This window comes from Equus asinus, chromosome 22 (assembly GCF_041296235.1).
Source record: "Equus asinus isolate D_3611 breed Donkey chromosome 22, EquAss-T2T_v2, whole genome shotgun sequence".
NCBI classification, from domain to species: Eukaryota; Metazoa; Chordata; class Mammalia; order Perissodactyla; family Equidae; genus Equus; species Equus asinus.
The window spans coordinates 62,577,852-62,600,158 of NC_091811.1; the positions used below are offsets into that span (position 1 = coordinate 62,577,852).

Consider the following 22,307-nt stretch of genomic DNA (forward strand, 5'->3'; position numbering starts at 1 on the left):
GAGAAAGGAAAAAACAAACCTATGGATACAGTATATTCTTAATATTATTATATGAATAATATTTGAAAGTTAACAGCAATATATGTGTAGCAGGATTATAGGTGTTTTAAAGTTTCTTCTTTATATTTTTACGTTTTCCAAATTTTCTCCAACAACGGTATAGGACATTTTATGTTTTGAAAAATATAAAAATTATTTTAAAGCAACATTAAATTTGAAAAGCATATAAACTGAAAATATACAATGAATGTGCCCAAGCTTTAAGAGTTCTGTAAGGTTTTCCAAACGACCCATAACAGAAACATTGACTTGGCAAAGCAACTGAATAATTCAAATAATAGAAAATGAAAATAGTTTAAAAATTAACTATCGATTCATTAATATTCAAAAATATAGATTAAAATATGAATAAGAGACCATTTCAGGACCTTCTAACTTGATAAAGATATTTTTTAAAAATTAGTAGCCAACATTTTCAGGTGGTGAGATGGGAAGTTTTATACACCTCTGTGAGGGAATAAAAAGAAATTTGACAATAAGTATAAATATTCCTGTGGCAGACATTTGTCATTTTCTTCCTCAACATCTACCCTTCTGTATTCCTCTCTGTTTTGAAAGGATCTGGAAGCTTAGATACTAGATTTCCCAGACTCCCTTGCTGGCTGGTTTGTGGTTGGACTCTGCCCGTGGAAGCGTGGCGGCTACAAAGATATGCACTGGGAACTCCCTCCAAAGAACCCACTGCGAAGAGCAGAGTTGACTGCTGGCCTCCAGCTGCCCCACCTGTGGATCCATCGCAGGATCCCGCCAAAACCACACTTTACGGGAGCTGCCATCAGTCAGTGACGGAGTACACAGGAACACTGCAGCCTGGCCTCTTTGCCCATTATGGGGCTCCCTCTAAGGGCAACCCTTGCTCAGGGACTCCAAACTGGCCGGGTCAAAATTTTTTAAAACTGGGCTGAAGTTTGAGGTTCTTCCTTTCGGTCCTCCTTCCTGCCTTCTCTTCCTTCACAGGTGTCAGCAGTTCCTCATGATCTGAGGGCTCACCCCCAGCTTCTCCTGCTCCCTCCCACCAGTGTTTCCCCCAATAAATTTCTTGCATAGTGAATTCCATCTTGGAGTCTTCTTGGAGAAAGGACAACTGAAGGAAGGAAGGAATCATCTATTTTTTTCCTGTTTCTGGCTTCAGAAGTGCTAAGGGAGGATAATGTGGATGCCTGTGGGCTCAGCAGCATTGGCGCAGAGGCGAGCAGCATTGGCAGCATTCAGCATCCCGGGTCTTGCAATATTGTGAGGAACTGGTTCCAGGCTTCCCTCTCGGCGGCAGCGGAAGTGATTTGTAAAGCAGCAGCAGGGCTTCAGCAATCTCAGCAGCAAACACACTCAGAGCTTTGGGGAACAGTGCTTTTGTTTTTGCTCTTCCATCTCTCAGGGCAGTAACAGCTCTCTACAGTTACCAACGTCTGGGTAGCAGTACCACCACTCCCTACTTCCTTCTCCAGCCCTTTCAACACTTTTGCAACCAATTCTCTATTTTAAACTACTCTTTTTCCTGACTGAATGTTGAATGATACAAACCTAACCAATTCATTCTCTTTTTTGGTGAGGAAGATTGGCCCTGAGCTGACATCTGTGGCAATCTTCCTCTTTTTGCCTGAGGAAGATTGTCGCTGAGCTAACATCTGTGCCAGTCTTCCTCCACTTTGTAGGTGGGATGCTGCCACAGCATGGCTTGATGAGCAATGTGTAGGTCCACACCCAAGATCCAAACCCGCAAACCCCAGGCCACCAAAGCAGAGGTAAATAGGCCATATGCCATCACTTAACCACTACGCCAACAGGCCAGCCCCCATTTCATTCTTTTTGACCTCAAAAATTCACGTTGTGCTAAAAAAAAAAAAAAGAATTCACATTGTGTTAAAAAAATTCACATTGTGTTAACTATGTAGAGAAATTAGTATCAAATATGAAAAAAATTATCACACAAAATTTTTATATTAGTATTAAACAAAAAACTCAATGAAACCTAATAGCAAAGATTTTGTTGAATAATTTAGGGTACATTATTATAATGTTTTTCCATGCCCTAATTAAAATTTGTGTTTATGGATAGTTTTAAAATATATAAGTAAATACACATCAGTTACTGCTAATTAAACTGCTAAATCGGGACAAAAAGTAAAGCTGAATATGTGCTTAATATATGACCCATAAAAGCCCATTAGTAATAAGAAACATACCCTGGGGAAATTTTGCACATGTGAGCCAAAACATGTGTGTGATAATGCCCACACCAGCACTGTCAATAACAACCAACAACTGGAAAGACCCAAATGTCCATCAACCACAAAAGAGAGAAATATGTCTCAGTATATTCATACAGTGGAATCCTATATCACATCATGGATGAGTCTCAAGAGAAAATATTGAGGGGAAGAAGGAAATCACTCAACACTAAAAAGTTGCCCCAGGGGCCGGCCCGGTACTGCAGTGGTTAAGTGTGCATGTTCCACTTCGGCAGCCCGGGGTTGCTGGTTCAGATCCCGGGTGCCGACATGGCACTGCTTGTCAAGCCATGCTGTGTCAGGTGTCCCACATATAAAGCAGAGGAAGATGGGCATGGATGTTAGCTCAGGGCCAGTCTTCCTCACCAAAAAAAAAAAAAAAAAAGTTGCCCCTGGTAGGATTCCATTTTTGCACAATTAAAACCCAATTAATAAAATAATACTCCATTGTTTCGCAGTAGGAAGTCACGAAAGGGGCACGTCTGTGGAGGGGCGGTTGTGATCAGGGAGAGGCAGAAGGAGCTTGGAGGGGCTGACAACATTCTATTTCTTGTCCTGGTTGGTGGTTGCACAGTTGTTTGCTTTATAATTTTTCTTTTGAGTGTGCATATGTGTTTTAGGCACTACTCTGTAAGCATGAGATATCTTAAAATAAAAAAGAGAAGAAAAAAATCAGGATATGGAAGCATAAACTCCAGGAAAACAGCAACTTTATCTGCATAATTTAAAGCAGACTCATCAGCTCCGATCAGCATAGTCTCTCACATACCTAGTCCACATCAATAAATGGATGAATAATTAAATAAATGAATAAACACCGAGCTCTCAAGTATATTTCATATGTTCATAAATTAAACCAGATGAAAATATTCTCAAATGCCATGTAAAAATTTGTATTGTGGAAGAACTATGGGTAACTCGATTTCTCTTCTTGACATTTTTCTTTCTTACCAAGGGTTCTCAAATAAACACACATTACTTTGAAAATTCAATAAAATGAATAATAGAATGTGTTGTTAAAAGTCCAGAATAGGGTCATTTTATGTAATGGCCATTTTTCTTTCTCTTAGGACATTAATCCAATTGTTTTCATAAACAAGGTCGTTAAAACACTATGAATTATAAATCAGGGGTCTTAAACTTTGGTGTACATATCATAATCGCTGCAAACCGGCCCAAGAGAACCCAGTAATCTCCTAGCTGAATTGGATCAAACAATTTTAACTGTAAGAAAACCAGCATTTGGAATATAGCCCCAAAGGATCTGCCCCAGCTCCCTCTCCTGCCTAATTGTGCATTCCCATCCTCCTCGCTTTGTGCCCTCCAGGCAGTCAACTTCTCTTAGCTACAGAGCATCCTATCCCTTCATGTCTGCAGCTTGCACATAGTACTGCTCCTGCCTGGATGCCCCACCCGCTGTCTACTTAACCCCCACTCCCCATTCAGATCTCACTTCAGAGGTCTCTGCTCTAGAAAGGAGGCCCCTGACCCCCCTCCAAGCATTTCACAGCTTAGATACTCTTATCCTGAAATTCTGTCTTTACAGCACTTTAATACCATTTGTAGTTAAATATTTATTTGCCTATTAGATTAATGTTTTTCCTCACAACTCTCCAGTAAGTTCATAGGGCATGGATCATGTCTGTTCTGCTCACTTTTATAACTTCTGAACTTGACCTAAAGCCCAAGACTTAAATGTCACTAATATAGATTTTGTTTACTGGGAAGTTGGTTGGATAAATGAATAAACAAATGAAGAGGTATCAAAATAAAAAAAAAATTAAATGGCTGCTCACTCATCTAGGCTTTGAACTAAAAATCATCTTTACTTTAAAATTTGTTTTTCTTTGAAAAAATTCCATTCAACCAAAAGTTCCAATTCAGATTAGTAATTACTTTGTATGACAATGAGGATAACATTTTTCAATCTTGCCTAATCAAATGAACTTTTATGGTTTTCTTTTGTGTGTGTAGCCCTTGCCTGTGTGTATGTCTTTCACACAAAATACAGATCCTTTTCCAAGCCAAATATTGAACGATGACCCATTCCCTTTAGATTTAGTTTGGATGCGATGGGTAGAGGAAGAAAAGGCAAGAAAACATATTAGCCTTCTAAGATTAATGACTATATTTTTCTGCTGGGAACCTGGAGTCCTAAACTGAATGTTTCCTCTCTGATCCCCAATATATGAAGCTGGACCTAATGTAATTGCTTCCAAGGGGGAAATACTGCTTATACCTTCTGACTGGCTGTCACTGTGCTCTAAGTTAATCACCACCCCTCCCAAAATGCCCAGCTCCATACAATCGTGAGAATTCAGGACAGAATCTCTGTGGCAGTTTAAGCAGTAAACTTATTCATCTGCATGTGAGGGACTTTTAGTTCCCAAAGCTCAGAAGATTTTATTAAGCAGATGGCATCTTCTGATTTTTCGATATCTCATTTTTCAAATCCAAATACTCTGGATTTCTACAGTGTTTCTACATCGTGTTCAGAAAACAGAGTAACACAATTCTCCTTTTGGTTGTTCGGTAGAGCACGATGTTATTGCACTGATATTTTGGAGAGTTATTTATTCTGTTCTTTCATTTTCTACATTTACCATTTACCTGTTCTGTAATGACCTGCTCTCCCACCCCTGTCTTTCTTACATACTCTGCTCTATGCTCATCAGCCTTCTTGGCGCTCCTCATCATCTCCAGGCATGCTCCCACGTGAAAGCATGCATACTTATTACCATTCTGCCAGAAATATCCCTCCCCCAGGTATTTCCATGGCTGGCTCCATCGAAAACTTTTGGCCTTACCGAAAGGCCTTATTTAAAGTTACAATCCCTCTTGAACACTTCTTATACCTCTTTCTGCATTTTTTTCATAGCATTTATACAATAAAACAGTTTATTTTTCTTTTTATTACCTATTTTCCCACCTCGAGGACAAAAACTCCATGAAGACAAAGGTTTTTGCTTCTTTTATGTAATGCTATATTTTCAGCTTTTATTATAGGTACTCAAAAATTATTGAGTAAAACAAATTTCCCATCAGAATTATCCAATACAAAATATTCCTGTGAAAACTACCAAGAGGCTCTGTGAGTCTGGGAGTACTGGTTCTCAGAAGGGGGGTTGTTCCACCAGGGAACAGGGAGAGTCCTGTTAAACATAAAGCTACAGCTGCTGCCTGGTCGGCCCCAGAGGCCAGCGAGAAGAGAAACGAGTTAAATACCGATGGGTAAATGACCCTGAGGACCATGAGCGAGAGGGTAGCTGCTGTGTGCAGTGGCACGGAAGAATATGTTAGGATCTCAGAAGACCCACTGGGGCATTTTTTGGCATCCGTATGCCCAATTATAACTTTCAATTTGTAATTACAACAACACAGCATTAAGACATCATAATCCAGGGCTCAGAACCCTCAGGTCTGAGGTTTGGCTAAAACATCAGGCCTTCTAGATGAGCAGAGGTGCTAGCTGAAGGAGAGAGGATTCTAAAATGGCTAGGGAGGTGGGCAGGCGATGAGTATCAATGATGACCTTGGTGCCAACTGCATTAGTGGGAGCCCCACTGTTCCCCCTCAAGTACACTTTCTTGGAAATTGTAATCAGCCAGGATCTTTGATAAGCATTGTCTCGATGGCATGAACTTAATGAGAAGCAAGCAGATCTGAGGGGTAGGAGGAGTGGAATGCAGTGGAATATAGCTGTTGGTTCATCAGCAAGATCCATTTTATCAGCTGTGCAGATTAATCAAGTGGATAATTGTAATGTGGTAACATACACAGCAATCTGCACAGACTAATCCAGAAAAGAAGAGATATGACACAAATGATCAATACTCAGACAGAAAGAGGAGATGTAACTACAGATACGGCAGAGATTACAAAGACAGTAAGAAAATATCCTGGAAAACTGTATTAGTACTACCACTGTGGAAAACCATTTGGCACAATCTAGTAAGACAAGATATGCATGCCCTGTGATCCAGCAATTTTCCTCCTCAGAATGTGCTCGAGAGAAACTCTTGCACATGTGCACCAGGAGAGAAGTACAAGAATGTTCCTAGAAGCGTTGGTCATAATGACAAGAAAATAGAACTCCAAATGTTCACATACAAGAGAATAAAACACATAAATTGTGGTGACTTCATACAATACAATATGGAACAATAGTAAAAAAAAATGAATAAACTATAGCTACATACCATCAGCTATAACAAATGTCACAAATATATTCTTGGGCAAGATACCAAATTACAGAAAATACAGTATAATACTATTAGGTAAATTCAATAGCAATCAAAATTAAGCAATATTCTATTTGAAGATATATAAATATATGATGAAATATAAATAAAATATAAATAAATAAATATAAGCAAAGGAATTATAATCACAAAATTTAGAATAGTGATTATCTTGGATAAGGAGGCAGAGGAAGGAAATCAGAGTGGCAGACACAGCCAGTTTCAAGAGTTTGAAAAATCGTACATTTCTCAGTTGAGTGGTGAGCACACTGATGTTCATTTTATGAACATGTCCTAAAGTACACGTATACATTAGACATATTATTTTAAGTGTAAAATAGTTTAAACAAAAGAGGCATTTTGTATGGAAAACATAAAGGAAAAGAGGGGAGGAAGGGAAGAGGGAGAAGTGGAGAAATCTTTCCTAAAATCTTCACCCAAAATATCAGTGGCAGGGTAGAAATGAAACAGCAAAACAATGGGGTTTTCTGAGACCATGTGTAATCTGCTATTTTTCAAGAAGTATTTTCTTGGCCCAAAGGTAAGAAAAGATCTTAGTTTTGGAGTTAGCATAGACCATAACACAACTTAAAAATTCTTAAAAGTAGCTTTAAAAGTTGCATGCAATATTCACTGTGGGGCAGTCTTAAGTGATTCTCTTAGAGACGCCATCACTTGGCTTCGGAGATGAGAAAGCATCTTTATCATGAACCCTTGCTTCGCCAGGCTGATACCCACAGTCCTATGAATCTCCCCCACTTCTCTCAATTCTTCTCTTACAGGCTGGGAAGGGGCACTGGGGTGACCATCCATCTGGAGTGTACAGATGACGTGTCTTCTCCTGTTAAGCCCAAGGCAGGGCGCCTGGCCCTAGTGCTTTGCAACTCTTTTTAAAAGGTGATTATTTTACACTTCTTTGTCCTTAAATTGGGCTCATTGTTGCCAATTTGAAGGCACAGAGAATAATGTCCTCCTCAACAATGTTTTAATTTTACGCTAATAATTATTAAAGAGAATTTAAAGTTTGATTTGTGGATTAGTATGCTGTATCAATGAAAAGAAGAAAACTCTAAAATATACATATATACACACACACACACACTGTGGGGCAAAAACAGGACTATTAAATACGAAAGACCTCCTCATAAAATTCATATTTCAAAATATAACTTTTTGGTTTTAAACACAGGGGAAAAGATTTTGTCTTATAGGCATCACTCCCTCACACCACATCTTTCCTCTCCCTGGTGGTAATGTTCCAAGTACTGCTCATTAAATGCACGTGTGTAACTAATTTAAGTGTTACAGAATTGAAGGCAGTCTTAAGTCCCTCTTCACCCAGAAGTAAAACAAGAAGGTAAGATGCCAGTCTAGACTCTACGGAGGAGTCAGAATTAAATTGTAAAATCATATTCCACAGAAGAATCTAAAATGACTCCTCAGGTTATGAATACTTGATTATGGTAGAGACAGTTCAGAAACAGCCTTATTTTAATTCATTTGGAAAAGGTAGTTATTCATTATACCGAGTTATGCTCAGGAAAGAGAACAGAAAGGGCTTAGTTTTGAGCTATCAAGCTTAACACTACGTATGAAACAAATATTCTCTCTCTGTTCCATGGCAGAGTTGAGCTTGCTAAATATCATTCTAGGGGTAGAGTCCATATGCTGGTCAAAGACGTATACCCCGGCACGGAGAAATATGATCCACGGAAAGCACTGAAGGGAAATTTGCATATATGCATATTATTAAGGTACATATCGTTAAAGGTGCTTTCATTACAAGGACGACTGCACTCTGAAACTCATCTTCACTACACATCAACTGCACATTTTAACATCACTGTCTTGAAACGGAAATGACACGGGAAAGGCAGAGTGGGGATCTCATACTCTTTGAACACTATTTGCAGAAGCGGCAATAATCCTGGAGACATTTAAATAATCATGCTCCCCCTATCAAAGCCATATTAAGGATAACTCTCTCAGCATTTTTACTTAAAGAGAATTGCCACTAGGGACCCATATCTAATAAAGTTAACAGACCAGTGAAAACAGAAAACTATAGTCTGTTAGAGGGAGTCACCCTCCACAGGGAGCCGAGAGAGAAAACGGAAGAGCTTACCTTTATGATGGTTTGCACTGGAGACCACTTTCCCCCACAAGGTTACAATAAATATGATTATCAGAAGCTTTCCTTTTGTTGCTTTCTGTAAGTCTCTCTTACTCATCCTGCAAATAAAATATAATAAAAATCCTGAGTATGTGAAAGCATTGCTTTTCCATGATAATTGTGCTACACTTAAAGTTTTCCATGACACCTTAACACCCTAAAATTGCATTTCTTGTATTTAAAATGCTGTTCGCTCATGTAAACCTGAACAGAAAAAATATAAAGTTTTCTGATCAAAGTACCTTGATATGATGTAAGAGATAAGACAGGCCCAACTCAGGCAGGCTTCATTCATTTAACAATAGCCTAAATCAATTGAGAAACATTACCATTTTTCTCTCCGTATAAATATAGATTTAACTTATTCACAAAATCCAAGGCACAAATGTTTGAATAATTTTTAAATAAGTGACTTATTTTACTTTTTTTTTTGTTGAAGATTCCTTCTTCAATGCCAAGTCAAATGGTCAGGGTAAACAGTCTAGATAAAATATGTTAGATGAATTCCTGCACAGAATGAAGTCACTTCAAATCTATTATTTCTAATATGCTTTTTACAAAAGTCACCTGGTACAAGAGCTTCCTTACTGAACAACACTACTACTGGAGATACATCAGTATTTTAATATTGTTGAAACCCACCGTGCTCTACTTTATCAGAAGTAGGAGGAAAACGGAAAAGCAGAATGAAAAACAGCAAGTTCATGGGGCTGGCCCCGTGGCCGAGTGGTTAGTTTCGCGCACTCCGCTGCAGGCGGCCCAGTGTTTCCTCAGTTCGAATCCTGGGCGCGGACATGGCACTGCTCATTAAACCACGCTGAGGCAGCGTCCCACATGCCACAACTAGAAGGACCCACAACGAAGAATATACAACTATGTACCGGGGGGCTTTGGGGAGAAAAAGGAAAAAAATAAAATCTTTAAAAAAAAAAAAAAACAGCAAGTTCACATTTTCAAGTTGAGCACACAAAACTCAGGAAAGCAAAGAATTGTTATAATAAAATAACAGCTACCTATAACAAAAGTTCAACATCTACTTTCTCTAGCACTTTATACATTATTTCAACTGTTCTTCAGAACAAATTTGGGGTGTTGGTAGGTCTCTCCCCATTTCCCAGATGATGAAATTTGGAAATTTGCCTGAGGTCGTGTTTAATGATAGAGTAAAAATTCAAACCCAGAATTGTCTAATTCTAAAATCTTTACATTAACTACTACAGTACATTGCTAAAGAGCAAGCGAAATGAGTATACAACATCCACCTGCATGTCCTTTTGAGGGAGATAAGCCATATGCCCATCACCCGGTGCCTTCTCCGATTCACATCCTTTCGTCATTCCATTCTTGTCTGACCCACAGGTTCTTGCCCTAGTGCAAGTTCATGAGGTCACTTCCTGACTTAGCCTGATTCCTCTTCCTCTTGAAGGCTCTAAGTTACTTTTTTCCTTACACCTTTACTTCCAGAACATTTCATCTCCAAAAACATGACTCAGAGGTAGCGACGATGGCTGTACGATTTTGAAGAGGAGTCTTTTACATGGATAAATGCGTGACAAAGTTAATTAATATATTATATATTTTAATATGGATAAATGTTAATATGTCTTGGCCCAGAGCAGCTGGGCACACTAATTCAGACGTTGAGGAGGCAGCACTGTATGATTAAGAACATGGACTCACTTCTGGGTCAGACTGTCTGGATTTGAGTCCAGACTCTACCGGCTTCTAATTCTGTGATCTTGTACAAGTTTCTGGCTCTCCCGTTTCAGGCTCTTCTGTAATATGGGATGAGGAATGTGAAATGCCTGGCCCACTGGTTAGCATGTAGAGGGGCTCAATGACAATGAGATAAAGAACATCAGTCATTTGGACGTTACGTTGAGTCTTTCGGTGCATGAGAGGCTAGTCCCATTCATGAGATGATTGAAGGGATTTCAGTGGCACCAAAAGCTGCAATCCCTCCATGGACCTTGGTCTTGTCACGGGTCAAAATAATGTACAAAAGGGTAGGTATTTGACCTTTTAGATTGTTTGGTTTAAAATCTGGCTTCCTACCTACTGGCTATATGACTTTGGACAAATTACTTAATAACTCAGAGTATTTTCATTGTCAGTAAAATGAGGGTAATCATAATAACTACCAGGGTCAGCACCATGACACAGTGGTTGGATTTGAACCCTCTGCTTCAGTGGCCGGGGGTTCGCTGGTTCAGATCCTGGGTGTGGACCTACACACTGCTCATCAAACCATGCTGTGGAGGCATCCCACATACAAAATAGAGGAAAACTGGCACAGATGTTAGCTCAGGGACAATTTTCCTAACCAAAAAAATAAACAAACAATAAGAATAAGACTAACTACCTCATACTGTTGTTGATATGAAGACCAAATGAGACAGTCCATGTAAAGAGTTCAAAACTACGCATAGAAGATAATAAATGTTAACCTTTACTATGATCATTACTTGGTTAGACCAGCATTCCGCTAGGTGAATTCTGTGAGGCATCACTTCCACAGAATGTTAATACAGTGTTAGTGAAAAACTTAGGGGGCAAGTATATTTGTAAAATACTTGGTTCAACAAATTTAACCAGATTCTTTTTAACAAGAGGCATTTTCCAGAAACCTTCCTCTATAGAGGAACACAGGATATTAATATCCTCAGGAAGCCACTTAGAGAAATAATCCAGTTTAATGTTTTCTCTCAGTAAACCAAATACCTGTTTTAAATCTTCCGTTCTATTGCCTTTATTTTCTCCCTGCACTCTTACTACTAGTTTTGTTATGAGATTCTACTTTTTCTCACATTTTTTCAACCATCCTGCCTCCCCTTCTACATCCAATCCCTGCAAACATACTGTACTGCATATCCTATAACAGAATGAACAGTTTAGCAAAATTCATCTGACAAAAAGAGCTGCTTAGCATAATTCTTGGTAATAGCTTTCCCTTAGCAAATGGCCTCTGCTACAAGGTCAATGACCCATTGTATTTTCCATACCATTGTGCACCCACCAAATGAGATGACAGAGCTGACAGCTGGTCAAACTGATAGCTAAGACATATGGAAACAGAAACACCCACAAAGTCACCAGGCTGTCAAACCAAGAAAGGAAGGAGAATACAGGTCAACATTTCGAAGTCTGAAAAGACCCCTGCCTTCTCCCTCTCATACCATCCCCAGCGCCATCCAGCCAGTTACCGTCTTCTGTCCATATGACTTCCTGAATATCTCTTAAATGTACACACTTATTTCCATCCCTATTGCAATACCACAGTTCAGACCACCAACATTTCTCACAGGCCGCAGCCTACTAACTGGACTTCCTGCCGCCAACATTGCTGTCCCCTGGAACTGAAGGCAGAGACTATGTCTGCCTTTTCATGACTATATTTGCAGTATTTAGTCCTCAGTAAGTGCCTGATAAATACCATTGGCTGAATGTAAAGCAGTCTGTATACTGTAGCCAAACATACAACTATGACCTTAAGACACTCTTAGTATGATTAAAACCTTCACATGATTTCCCTGAACATTCAGCGAAAAAAAGGCCATAACCCTTAGCAGGGTATTAAAAGTTTGTATTAGCGTTAAAAAAACAACGACTTTGACTTTTTGTGTCCCTAATCTTGTTTTATGCCATCCCTCCCATCTCTCTCTCCACACACACTCACAGTCAATATTTTAACTCTGCTAAATCTCCTCAGTGGCTTCCAGCTAAATCTCACTTCCATGGCACCTGAAAGCTATCAGTCACCCACCCCATCCCCCACCCACTCTTCAAAACGCTAACTTCTAGTCCTTGGCCAGGGAGCAGTTTAGAATTCCTTCTATAGCGTTTGCTCAAGGCCACATTGAGCAATCCCTTCTTTGTGTGGACCGGCCACTCGCCACACTGTATTATAATTTTCCATTTACTTATCTCCAACCCTAACTCTCAGATAAGATTCCTAAGTATAGGGGCTGTGCTCCATACAGTTGAGAATATCTAAGGCCTAGCCCAAGATTCAGCTTACTAACTGGTAAATGAGTGTCTATTGAATGTGGGTGGTGCCTTAGAGCCAAATGTATGGTGTAGTTGTCAATGTGAGGGGGAAGGGAGTATGTGTCATTACTTTAGGATGAAATCAGAAAAGGACAAACAGGAAGAAGAAAGTGAGAAAGGGGTGATGGAGGGGAGAAAAGAAAGGGCAAACTGGAAAAGGAGACAAAGAGGTGGAAGAAACCCAATCTGTAATGTGTTCTATTCTAACTGATTTTTAAGTAACAATCAAGTTTGAGCAAAATGAAGTGTAATGGAGTGATGGAGGATTTTCCACAAAGGGGCGATACCAAAGAAGAAAACCCAGGTGAAAAAAGCTGAATGATCCATTTCTTCTTGAGCTTGCATGAGAGCACGGGTGGAGGGGCACTCACTTATTCAATGTGCCAACCACCAGGTCTCAGTTTAGAAATTTCCACCATAGTCAAGGGCTGAACACACTTTCAGAATCGTCACACTCATCTGTAAAAGGAGCAAAATTTAAGTGAATTTTCTAACAGCAAAAGCAGAGGGAAGAAGAAACTGGAAACTGAAAGATAAATACACACAGAGGATAAGACCTGGAAATTGCTCCCCCGGCAGCAGCAGCAGCCTGCAAGGAGCACAAGTGAAACAGGATCATCGAGAAATGGTCACCTTGGCAGGCAGGATATTGAAGTGAAAAGTTGTCAAAGTAGAAGACTGACAATTAAATCTTCAGCCTGTCTCCCACTCTTCTCTTCCAGATTACAAATTTCAGCTATCTTCACTGAGATTGAGACTTTTGGATGATTTCGAAACCCTTCGCCTCCCTACTAATGTTAAAAGTGCATTTAATTGTAAATAAGCAAGAATTGAAAACTATTATGCTCCTAGAAAAATCATTTCCCCACAAAAACAGAAAGTAAGTTTAACAGGTTTAAAGAAGAGAAGATGGAAGGGGGAAAGGAGGGAGTCATAGGTACAATGGAAATAAAAACTGGGGCCTAGAATCCAACCACCCGGCCTCCTCCGGAGCATCCAGCACTTCCGCAGAAATGAAGGCTATATATCAGGCAAATTGTACACAAGTCGTCTTAGGACATTTCTCTACGTTGATCTAATATACATACTAACCCGGTGTTAACGAAGTACAATGGCATGGACTTTAACCACCAAATCTAGCGCAGGAGTCCACCCTAGAGGTAGACGCTCCGATGGATACGGCTAGTTCCTTTCCTCCTTATAGGGATCTGAACGATCTTTATAAAATGTAAGTCAAACACATTACTCCACCCACCCCTTGTTTAAAATCCCAGAATTTACCTACCCATGGAAATGAGAGTAAATCTGAATTTCTTACTGGAGAGAAGACTCAACATCATCTCCCCCTTGACCTCCCCAACCTCACTTCACGTCCCTGTTTCCCTCCTTCCCTACACTTCAGCCACATTGGCCGTCCCCCTGTCCCTTGTGCCACGCTCATTCTAGACCTTACACCACACATTTGCTCTGCCTTGAAGGCTCTCCCTCCTGTCTTTGCGTGGTGAGCTTCTTGTTAGGGTCACCTCCACAGAGAGCGCTCCAGGCCACCCTGCCTGGCTGCTCCTCCAGAGTCCAGGGAAACCCACCCCACAGTCCTCCTTGCTCCCAATAACCTGAAGCATTTTCTCCATTTATTACAATTTGAAATTATCTTATTCTCTTATTTATACATTAGTTCATTTTTTTCTTTCTCCCACTAAAATGTAATTTCCATGAGGGCATATCCTATCTATTAATCACCACTCCAGTATATAGAACAATACCTACATTATAGACTATCAATATATGTTCAATGAAAGAATGAGTGTATTGATTTTATAATCAGAAAAAGCGATGAATCCTTTTTTATGGAGAAGTTTTATTACTTCTTTTAATTTAAACAGTTAAATATTCAGCAGTTAGGAATGCCAAAGGCGAAAAGAGTGTACATATTGGTGGAGTGACACAGATAAAGTGAGGAGAGGAATGAGTGAGAGATGAGAAGATGCAAACAGACTAGATTACTCTTTGAAGAAACATGAAGAGAAGGGAAGTAAAGACAGAATGCTAGCTTGAGAGACTTGAAGGCGATGGGAAAGAGGCAGAAGGATGAGAGAAGCTAAAGATACCAAAGTGAAAGTAGACTATGAAGATTAGAGTTTTTGTAAACTTTTATGTTCTACAAGTATAAGTTATTATACAATATTATTATGTTATTATTATTATTACTTTTAATTTCCATATTTTATATAGAAACAAATGTGTCTCCCAAAACTAAATCAACTTTGTTTGCTGGTAGGTTATTGGAATAAATCCACTAAGTAGGACATCTAGAGCCACAAGTTTCACTTCATTGATAGTTTTATCCAATAAGAATGTCCAACGTGACTAGCATCTTATGATAAATACTATAACTGTATTTAGTATATCCAAGTTATTTAGTGAAATAGCAATTATCTTTGAGGTAGATAGTGATATCAATATTTAGGATGGATGGATGGATAGATAGGTAGGTAGGTAGGTAGGTAGATAGATAAAGTAGATATAGATGTGTATTAAAGTGTAAGGGACTCACGTATGTATTTTGTATATATAAGAATAAATAGTAACAAATTTAAGAGATAATCACGTGACTCTTCCAATAATCGTACGTTGTGTGTTGTCTCAGCCAGAAGCTGAGGTGGATGATCCTAGTCATTTTTATTATTGCTCTTCATTTTGTTTTCATTTTACATCACATATCCAGTATCATCGCATTATAGTATTTCAAGCCACACCTACCAAGTACATTATTTGAATTAGAATCTCCCTGTTGAACAACTAGAATCTGGACCTCCCATCTTGTAAATTATCATCAAAACTTCATGGAGTTGCATTTTTCATATGGCAGCCATATGATTAGCCCAATTAGCAGACATTTTCCTAGGTAACTTCAAAACAAAGACTTTGGAACCTGAATCAGTTTCTCAACTCTTTCTGAATTGAAACAATTGCTTTCAAAATCCTCATGTTTTTTTGACTCATCAGTGTTTCATGACAAATCTACCTTATGGATTCCATTCAGTTAAGAGGTCAACCGTGGAGATTTAATCAAGAAAACTCCATTGGTTTCTGAGGATTGCCTGGCAGCAAATATAAGCCTCAGTTAAGAATCACAATTACCTCCTTCCTTCACCCAAATTTTATACTTCCATTCATTTTCCCACAATACTGCAATTTTAGTGGGTACAAAAAACCTAGGAGTGCATTTGCTTTATGCCTAGCAATGTATAGCCAAAGTGTTGATTTTGTACAAATGCCTTTGCCATCTACGGAACATAATGATACAAGCTAGAAACGTATTATCATTTAAATGATTTCTCCTGAAACATACAATATTCTAGGACTCCAAGCTCTAATATCCAAAACAGACAAAAATGCTATGAGGCAAAATAAAGCAATCGTTGAAGATTCATGAGAGCACCAGAAAGACACCTGAAATGATGAGGGCTAGCCTAAACCACATGGCCATGCATCCAGTATTATACCTACGCCACTTTCCCTCCTTTTCTGTCTATAAAACGGGAACGTCATCTATTTTCCCAAACAGGAATGCTATTGTAATAAACAAGAAATCATGTGACAGGTTGAATTTAATAAAAGAAAGCTGCATAATAAATCAGAGGTATTACTATCTCTTCAAAGGTCCTTCTCTCAGGGCATGGGCTGGTGAGTCAGAAATACCTGCCTGAGTGTGAGCCTCGTTCCAATGCACATTAGTTAAATGAATTTGTCAACTTTACTCAACAACTTTAAGTCTCAATGCCCACATATGGAATGCGTGAATACTATTATATATTGGTTGGATCGTCATAAGGAATAAATACAATGTATATAAAGCATCTAACACAAAGCCAGCATAGAGTAAACACTAGATCTGTAGCTATTATTATATATTATTAATAATATCTGGAACACAGCCTCCTGGCTAGAAATGAGTGGGAAATAAAAAGTCTTTGAGCAACAAATAAAAGAGCTCATGTGTTTTAATCACAGGTGAGAAATGAACCTACTTTTAGGAATTTATCCTCAGTCTACAGAATTAAAAGGTAAGAAGATGAAGCAACAGGCTAAAGATGGAAGCAGGGCTAATTAACAGAGTCTTCTGATGGCTCTGCAAAATGAATATTGATACTGGGATCTCAGAGAAGACCTATCAAATCTATAAATGTACAGAATTCTAGGATAATTAGATATAAGGACAAATACTCCTCAAATGCCTCTAGAAATACATAGAGCACAGCATGCTAACTGATGTTATTAACATTAGTATGTATGTTTCTATAGTTTTAAATGTACCGACTTAAAATGTACTGGCTTGTTCAAAATATCATCGAATCCCCATGATGACTCTTTGAACTAAGCTCTGCGTGTACTAATATTCTCAGACTACATATAGACTCTGAAAGAATAATTTGAAGACAAATACCAAATGGCAGAGGAGAGTCTTGAATGCGGATCTTCTGCCCACTGGCTCAATCCTCATCACAGTGATGGTTAAACAATGCTCCACATACTCTGTAATGAGTCCCAAAAGTGCATGGGGCATTTTCGACCGGTGCTCACTGGAACAAACTGAAATCAAGTCCTAGCTCTCAGTTATCTAGAAAATTATTAAAAGAAAATCACCTCATTGCCATGACATTGGATAAAGGAAATCCTATTGTATCCTGTTACTGTACCCTATGGCTACAAAATGATCAATCTTTAAGTGATGCACGTTTTACCGTTTATACACACTGCGTGGTTTGTTGAAAGGTGAGTTAAAACTTTCAGAATTAAGTGTCCGATGTCTACCAGACACCAGTCTACTGAGAGTAGACCCAACTAAATTACTACACCAGAAGTGGCAACCTTAGTTAGGGTTGTCAGATAAAATACAGGATGCCAATTTAAATTGGAATTTATCTTTTTCTTACAAGTTTATTGAGACATAACTGATATACAATATACTGCACATATTTAATGTATACAATTTGATGCATTTGAACATGCAAACACCTATGACACTATCACCATAATCAAGGTATACAAATATCCATCACCTCCAAAAGTTTCCTTGCGTCCCTTTGCTGTGTGTATGTGTGAGATCTATTCTCTTAAGAAATTCGAAATGGACAACACCTTATTGTTAACTGTATGCACTATGTTGTACAGCAGATCTCTAGAACTTATTCGTCTCCTATAATTGTAACTTTATACCCCTTGAACAACAACCCTCCATTTCCTCTTCCCGCTATCCCCTGGCAACCACCATTCTATTTTCTGCTTCTATAAATTTGACTATTTTAGATACTTCATATAACTGAAACTATGCAATATTTGTCCTTCTGTGACTGTCTTATTTCACTTAGCATAACGTCTTCCAGGTCCATTCATGTCACAAATGGCAGGATTTCCCTCTTTCTTAAGGATGAATAATATTCTATTGCATGCGTATAGCACATTTTCTTTATTCATTCATCTGTCGATGGACATCTGGGTGGTTTTCGTATCTTGACTATCATGAATAATGCTAGAATGAACATATCTCTTCAAGATCCTGATTTCAATTATTTTGAACACATACCCAGGAGTGGGATTCCTGGATTGTATGATAGTGCTATTTTTAATTTTTTGAGGGACCTCCATACTTTCTTCCATAGTGGTTGGACCATTTTACATTCCCACTAACAGTGCACAAAGATTCCAATTTCTCCACATCCTCATCAACACTTATGTTTTGGTTTTTTGATAATAGCCATCCTAAGAGGTGTAAGGTGAGATTTCATTGCGGTTTTGATTTGCACTTCCCTGATAATTAGAGATGAGCACCTTTTCATATACCTGTTGGCCACTTGTATTTCTTCTTTCAAAAAAATGTCTATTCAGGTCCTCTGCCCATTTTTCACTCCTTTTGTGTGTGTGTGCTGTTGGGTTATAGAAGTTCCTTATATATTTTGGAAATTAATCTCTTATCAGATTTATCTGCAATTCACATTTAACTGGATGTCCTACAATTTTAATTGCCAAATCTGCTAACTCTACTCTAGTTTTCAACAGTAATATTTTAAGCAAGAAACTAACATTGACTTCTATATGGAAGCATGCTTGTCTAAAGAAAAAGAAGCTGAGAATTTCACAGAGGATGGTAGAGACTAAAATATTGAAATCTTCACTTGTTTTTTGATTGACTATTTTCTGCACACATACCCAAGAAGGAATGGCTAGAAACTACTTCTTCAATTTGGCTGCAGTTCTGCTGGCCAATTGACATGAACTTGAATTGTTTATTCTAGTTAAAACTGCAGCAAATTTAGTCTAAGGTGGCAATTAAGAGCATGAGATTTGAAGTCAGATATGTAGTGTTGAGATTCAGCTATGTACCAGCTGTTAGAGACCTGTTATTTCATTTCCCAAAGCATCGGTTTCTTCTTCTATAATATGTGGATAATAACGATACCTGCCTCAAAGAGCTGTTGGGATGGTAAATGAGTTAATTTATATAAGGTACTAAGCACAGATCCTGACACATAGTAAGCAATCTATAAATGCTAGCTATGATACAGTAGTCGTTTAAAATTCTCCTGCGATTAACTTCTTCATTCAATAAGGAATAACCAGTTAACTGCTCTCCACATCTGTCTCATAAACACCACAAGGCATCAAGAAGACAGTACTAAACACACACCCTTCATTCTTATGTGCCCTGTTGAGGCATTTTACTCCTTTCCCAGAAGCTCTAGATAGTTTGAGGATAGTTTATCCATCAGATTTAAATTTCATATCTCTTTGCACTTCATAAAATTAAATTACATTCTTTCCCTGCATTTCTGCTTTGTATTCAGTGCCCCTATCCTTTACCATTTGTTTACTGATTTTTTTAAAATTATTTACTATCATTTCCAGGACCTAAATCTGTTCTTCCCAAAGAAAAAAATAAACCCAAGGCAGTATGAGTATAGAGTATGATCAAAGTGAGATTTCATACTGAACCGCTTGTAACAAGCAAAATACAACGTCAAACAATAAGCCATAAGCAAATTTGAATGTAACCGAGCTAAACTTTAAAATGTAATAAAGTTATTTACTTGGAAACAAACCTAGCTTAGACAGTTTAATAGAAAATGTATGTGCATCACCAAATGATGGGACATTGATGATGTTTATAAAGGAGAGGGCTGGATAACTGAAATGCTGACAACACAAAACCTTATCTTATATTCAATCTCCTCTCCTATAAAAACTTCAGGCAAAAATGTCAACAACTGAAAAAAATTTGGATTTACCTCCTCCCACCCTCTCACAGCAATGACTATGCTATGTCATAATACGGCTGGAAATAGGAGGCAGGAGACAGGCGGTATGCAGACAGCCCACACAGCATCCACTCCTGAACGGCATGGCCATGGCTACACTTCATAACTGCCGGGTGAAGTATCACCAAACACAAGAGGAAAGAAAACTTCCAATCACATGTACCCTTTTATTGGTGGCTAAATCACAAACCTAGCATTTGACTCTGTGATTATGCATGGCAAAAACAGAGCCAGCTCTGCATGCAACGTCTAAGGTCCATGTACAGAGTTCATAACAAGACATTTTTTCTTTTTTTAATAAAACTTTTATAGTTATTAAAGCAAATAGTTTACTGTCATGAAATCACCTCTAACTATTTGTCTCCTCTATTACCACTGGGACTAGTTAAATACTTTTATTCCTTTTACTCTAGTGTGCCTGTTCTCTTGGGAAATGAGGCCACAGAAGAAATCCACTCCATCCCAGCTCCTTCTACTTCATGCTAGCAAAGGAGCAAAAGAAAAAGCAAGAATGATTAAAAGAATTAATCTTTAAGCATTCTTTGTTAGGATAAAATTTGTGGTCCAAGAAGGACATGTATTCTCACTGTGGCTACGGCTATGCGTATGAGGGATTCTTCTCTCTGTGAATTCAGTGATCCCGTAAGACCAATATGTTATCAAACACTAGCTAGTTAACAGCATACATTTAGGAGACAAAGACAACTTTACTAATAAACGATTGCCACACAGACCCTCCCCTCAACACAGAACCTTCTCAGAGGTAAGTGAACTGAAAGGCTGAAGTTGTATATCTGAAGGCTCCCCTCATATAACCATCCCCCAAAAGGCACCAACATTAACAAATTCAACCTTACCATCAAATATTATAAAAGCAAATAAACCATGAGAAAGACAGTGACAGCTACATGCTGAAAGGCATGCCATTCTACATCCTCAAAAGAAACCAATAAAAAGAGATTCGAGAACAAGCTACTTAATCAAGTTCACCAGAGTCCGCACTTTGCTAAGAATAATAGTTTAAGCAAGATTTTTGGACAACTGTGTACACCAGCATTAAACTCCAAGCACAACAACTTCACAATACACAATCAAAGAGACAGTGACGCTGGGGCACGCGCATTTTTATGACTACACTTTATACACACTCCTTGTGTGTGTTCGATATTTGTACATAACTTCATACATCCTAATGAGCTGCTTTTGAGGAAAGAGGGAACATTATCAGATTTTAATATAGCAAAGTACTATACTCAGCTTTCAGTTAATAGCTTAAGGAAGAGAGAATTCAACTGATTAAGAATGAAAGCAGCAACCACTATGGGCTATAAACCTCAGTCCACAGGAAGCCTCTGGAATAGATTGCTTTCTGGCTTGCCCCTTTTACAACAAGATTACAGCTCCTTTTTAAACCTCACTTTTTTTATCCTTCCCAATATCTGGGACTTCCATTTCTGAATAAAATCAATCACATTATATACACTAACCCTACCTTCTCTTTGCTGTCAGCTGTTTCTTTCCACTTCTCACATTTTCCTTATGGATGAACCTGGTTTCCTCAGTCACAGAGCAGGGACGTTCCAACAGTAAGCAATCACCGCAAAGCAGCGGTTGAGCAGTTAAATGTGCAATGTTGGGAAATTTTCCCAACAGTGGGATTTATTAGATTGTGAAATCATGTCCCAAGGTGGTAGTGGAAGGCTATTACCTGAATCTATTTTAGAAAAATGCTCCAAAAACATCCGAGTAGAGGAAAGTCCTACATGTGGGGCGTGGGTAGGACTGGTCCAAACCATAGCCATTATCACTTCATACTTGCTGAAAACCTCCTGACCTTATTTCCTGCCAATTTATACCCTCTTGCCTCATTGTTGAGAACAAGGATTCAAGACACGTCAGCCAGAAGATTACATAAAATGACTGTGTCAGATAATACTACAGTTTTGTGACAATTTAGCCAGTAATCCCTGTGTTAACACTCTTCTTGCCATCTACAATGGATAATAAGGTGCGTTGTAAAGTATTCTACCAGTTAGACTTATTACCAAATCACGTTAAAGTAGACAATATTCTCAATGGATAAACATGGTGGTGTGTATATACAGTGGCATATTATTCAGCCTTAAAAAGGAATGAAATTCTAATACATGCTACAGGGATGAACCTTGAAAACATGCTACGTGGAATAAGTCAGACACAATAGTAAAAATATTCCACTTACATTAGATACCTAGAATAGGCA

General features: G+C 38.5%; 1 protein-coding gene across 3 annotated transcripts in view; it reads right to left on the reverse strand.

Moving 5' to 3' along the window:
* TAFA2 (TAFA chemokine like family member 2) overlaps nucleotides 1-22,307 on the reverse strand; it is a 417,981-nt gene that overhangs the window by 117,419 nt on the left and 278,255 nt on the right. For 2 of the 3 annotated variants that reach the window (XM_070494899.1, XM_070494900.1), the window contains one exon: nucleotides 8,655-8,761. In XM_070494899.1, coding sequence (XP_070351000.1) covers nucleotides 8,655-8,760 — 106 coding nt within the window. In that variant the 5' untranslated portion in view covers nucleotide 8,761. Of the gene's footprint in view, nucleotides 1-8,654; nucleotides 8,762-9,344; nucleotides 9,503-22,307 lie in introns of those variants that run through there. The other variant, XM_070494901.1, reaches the window with a different exon arrangement.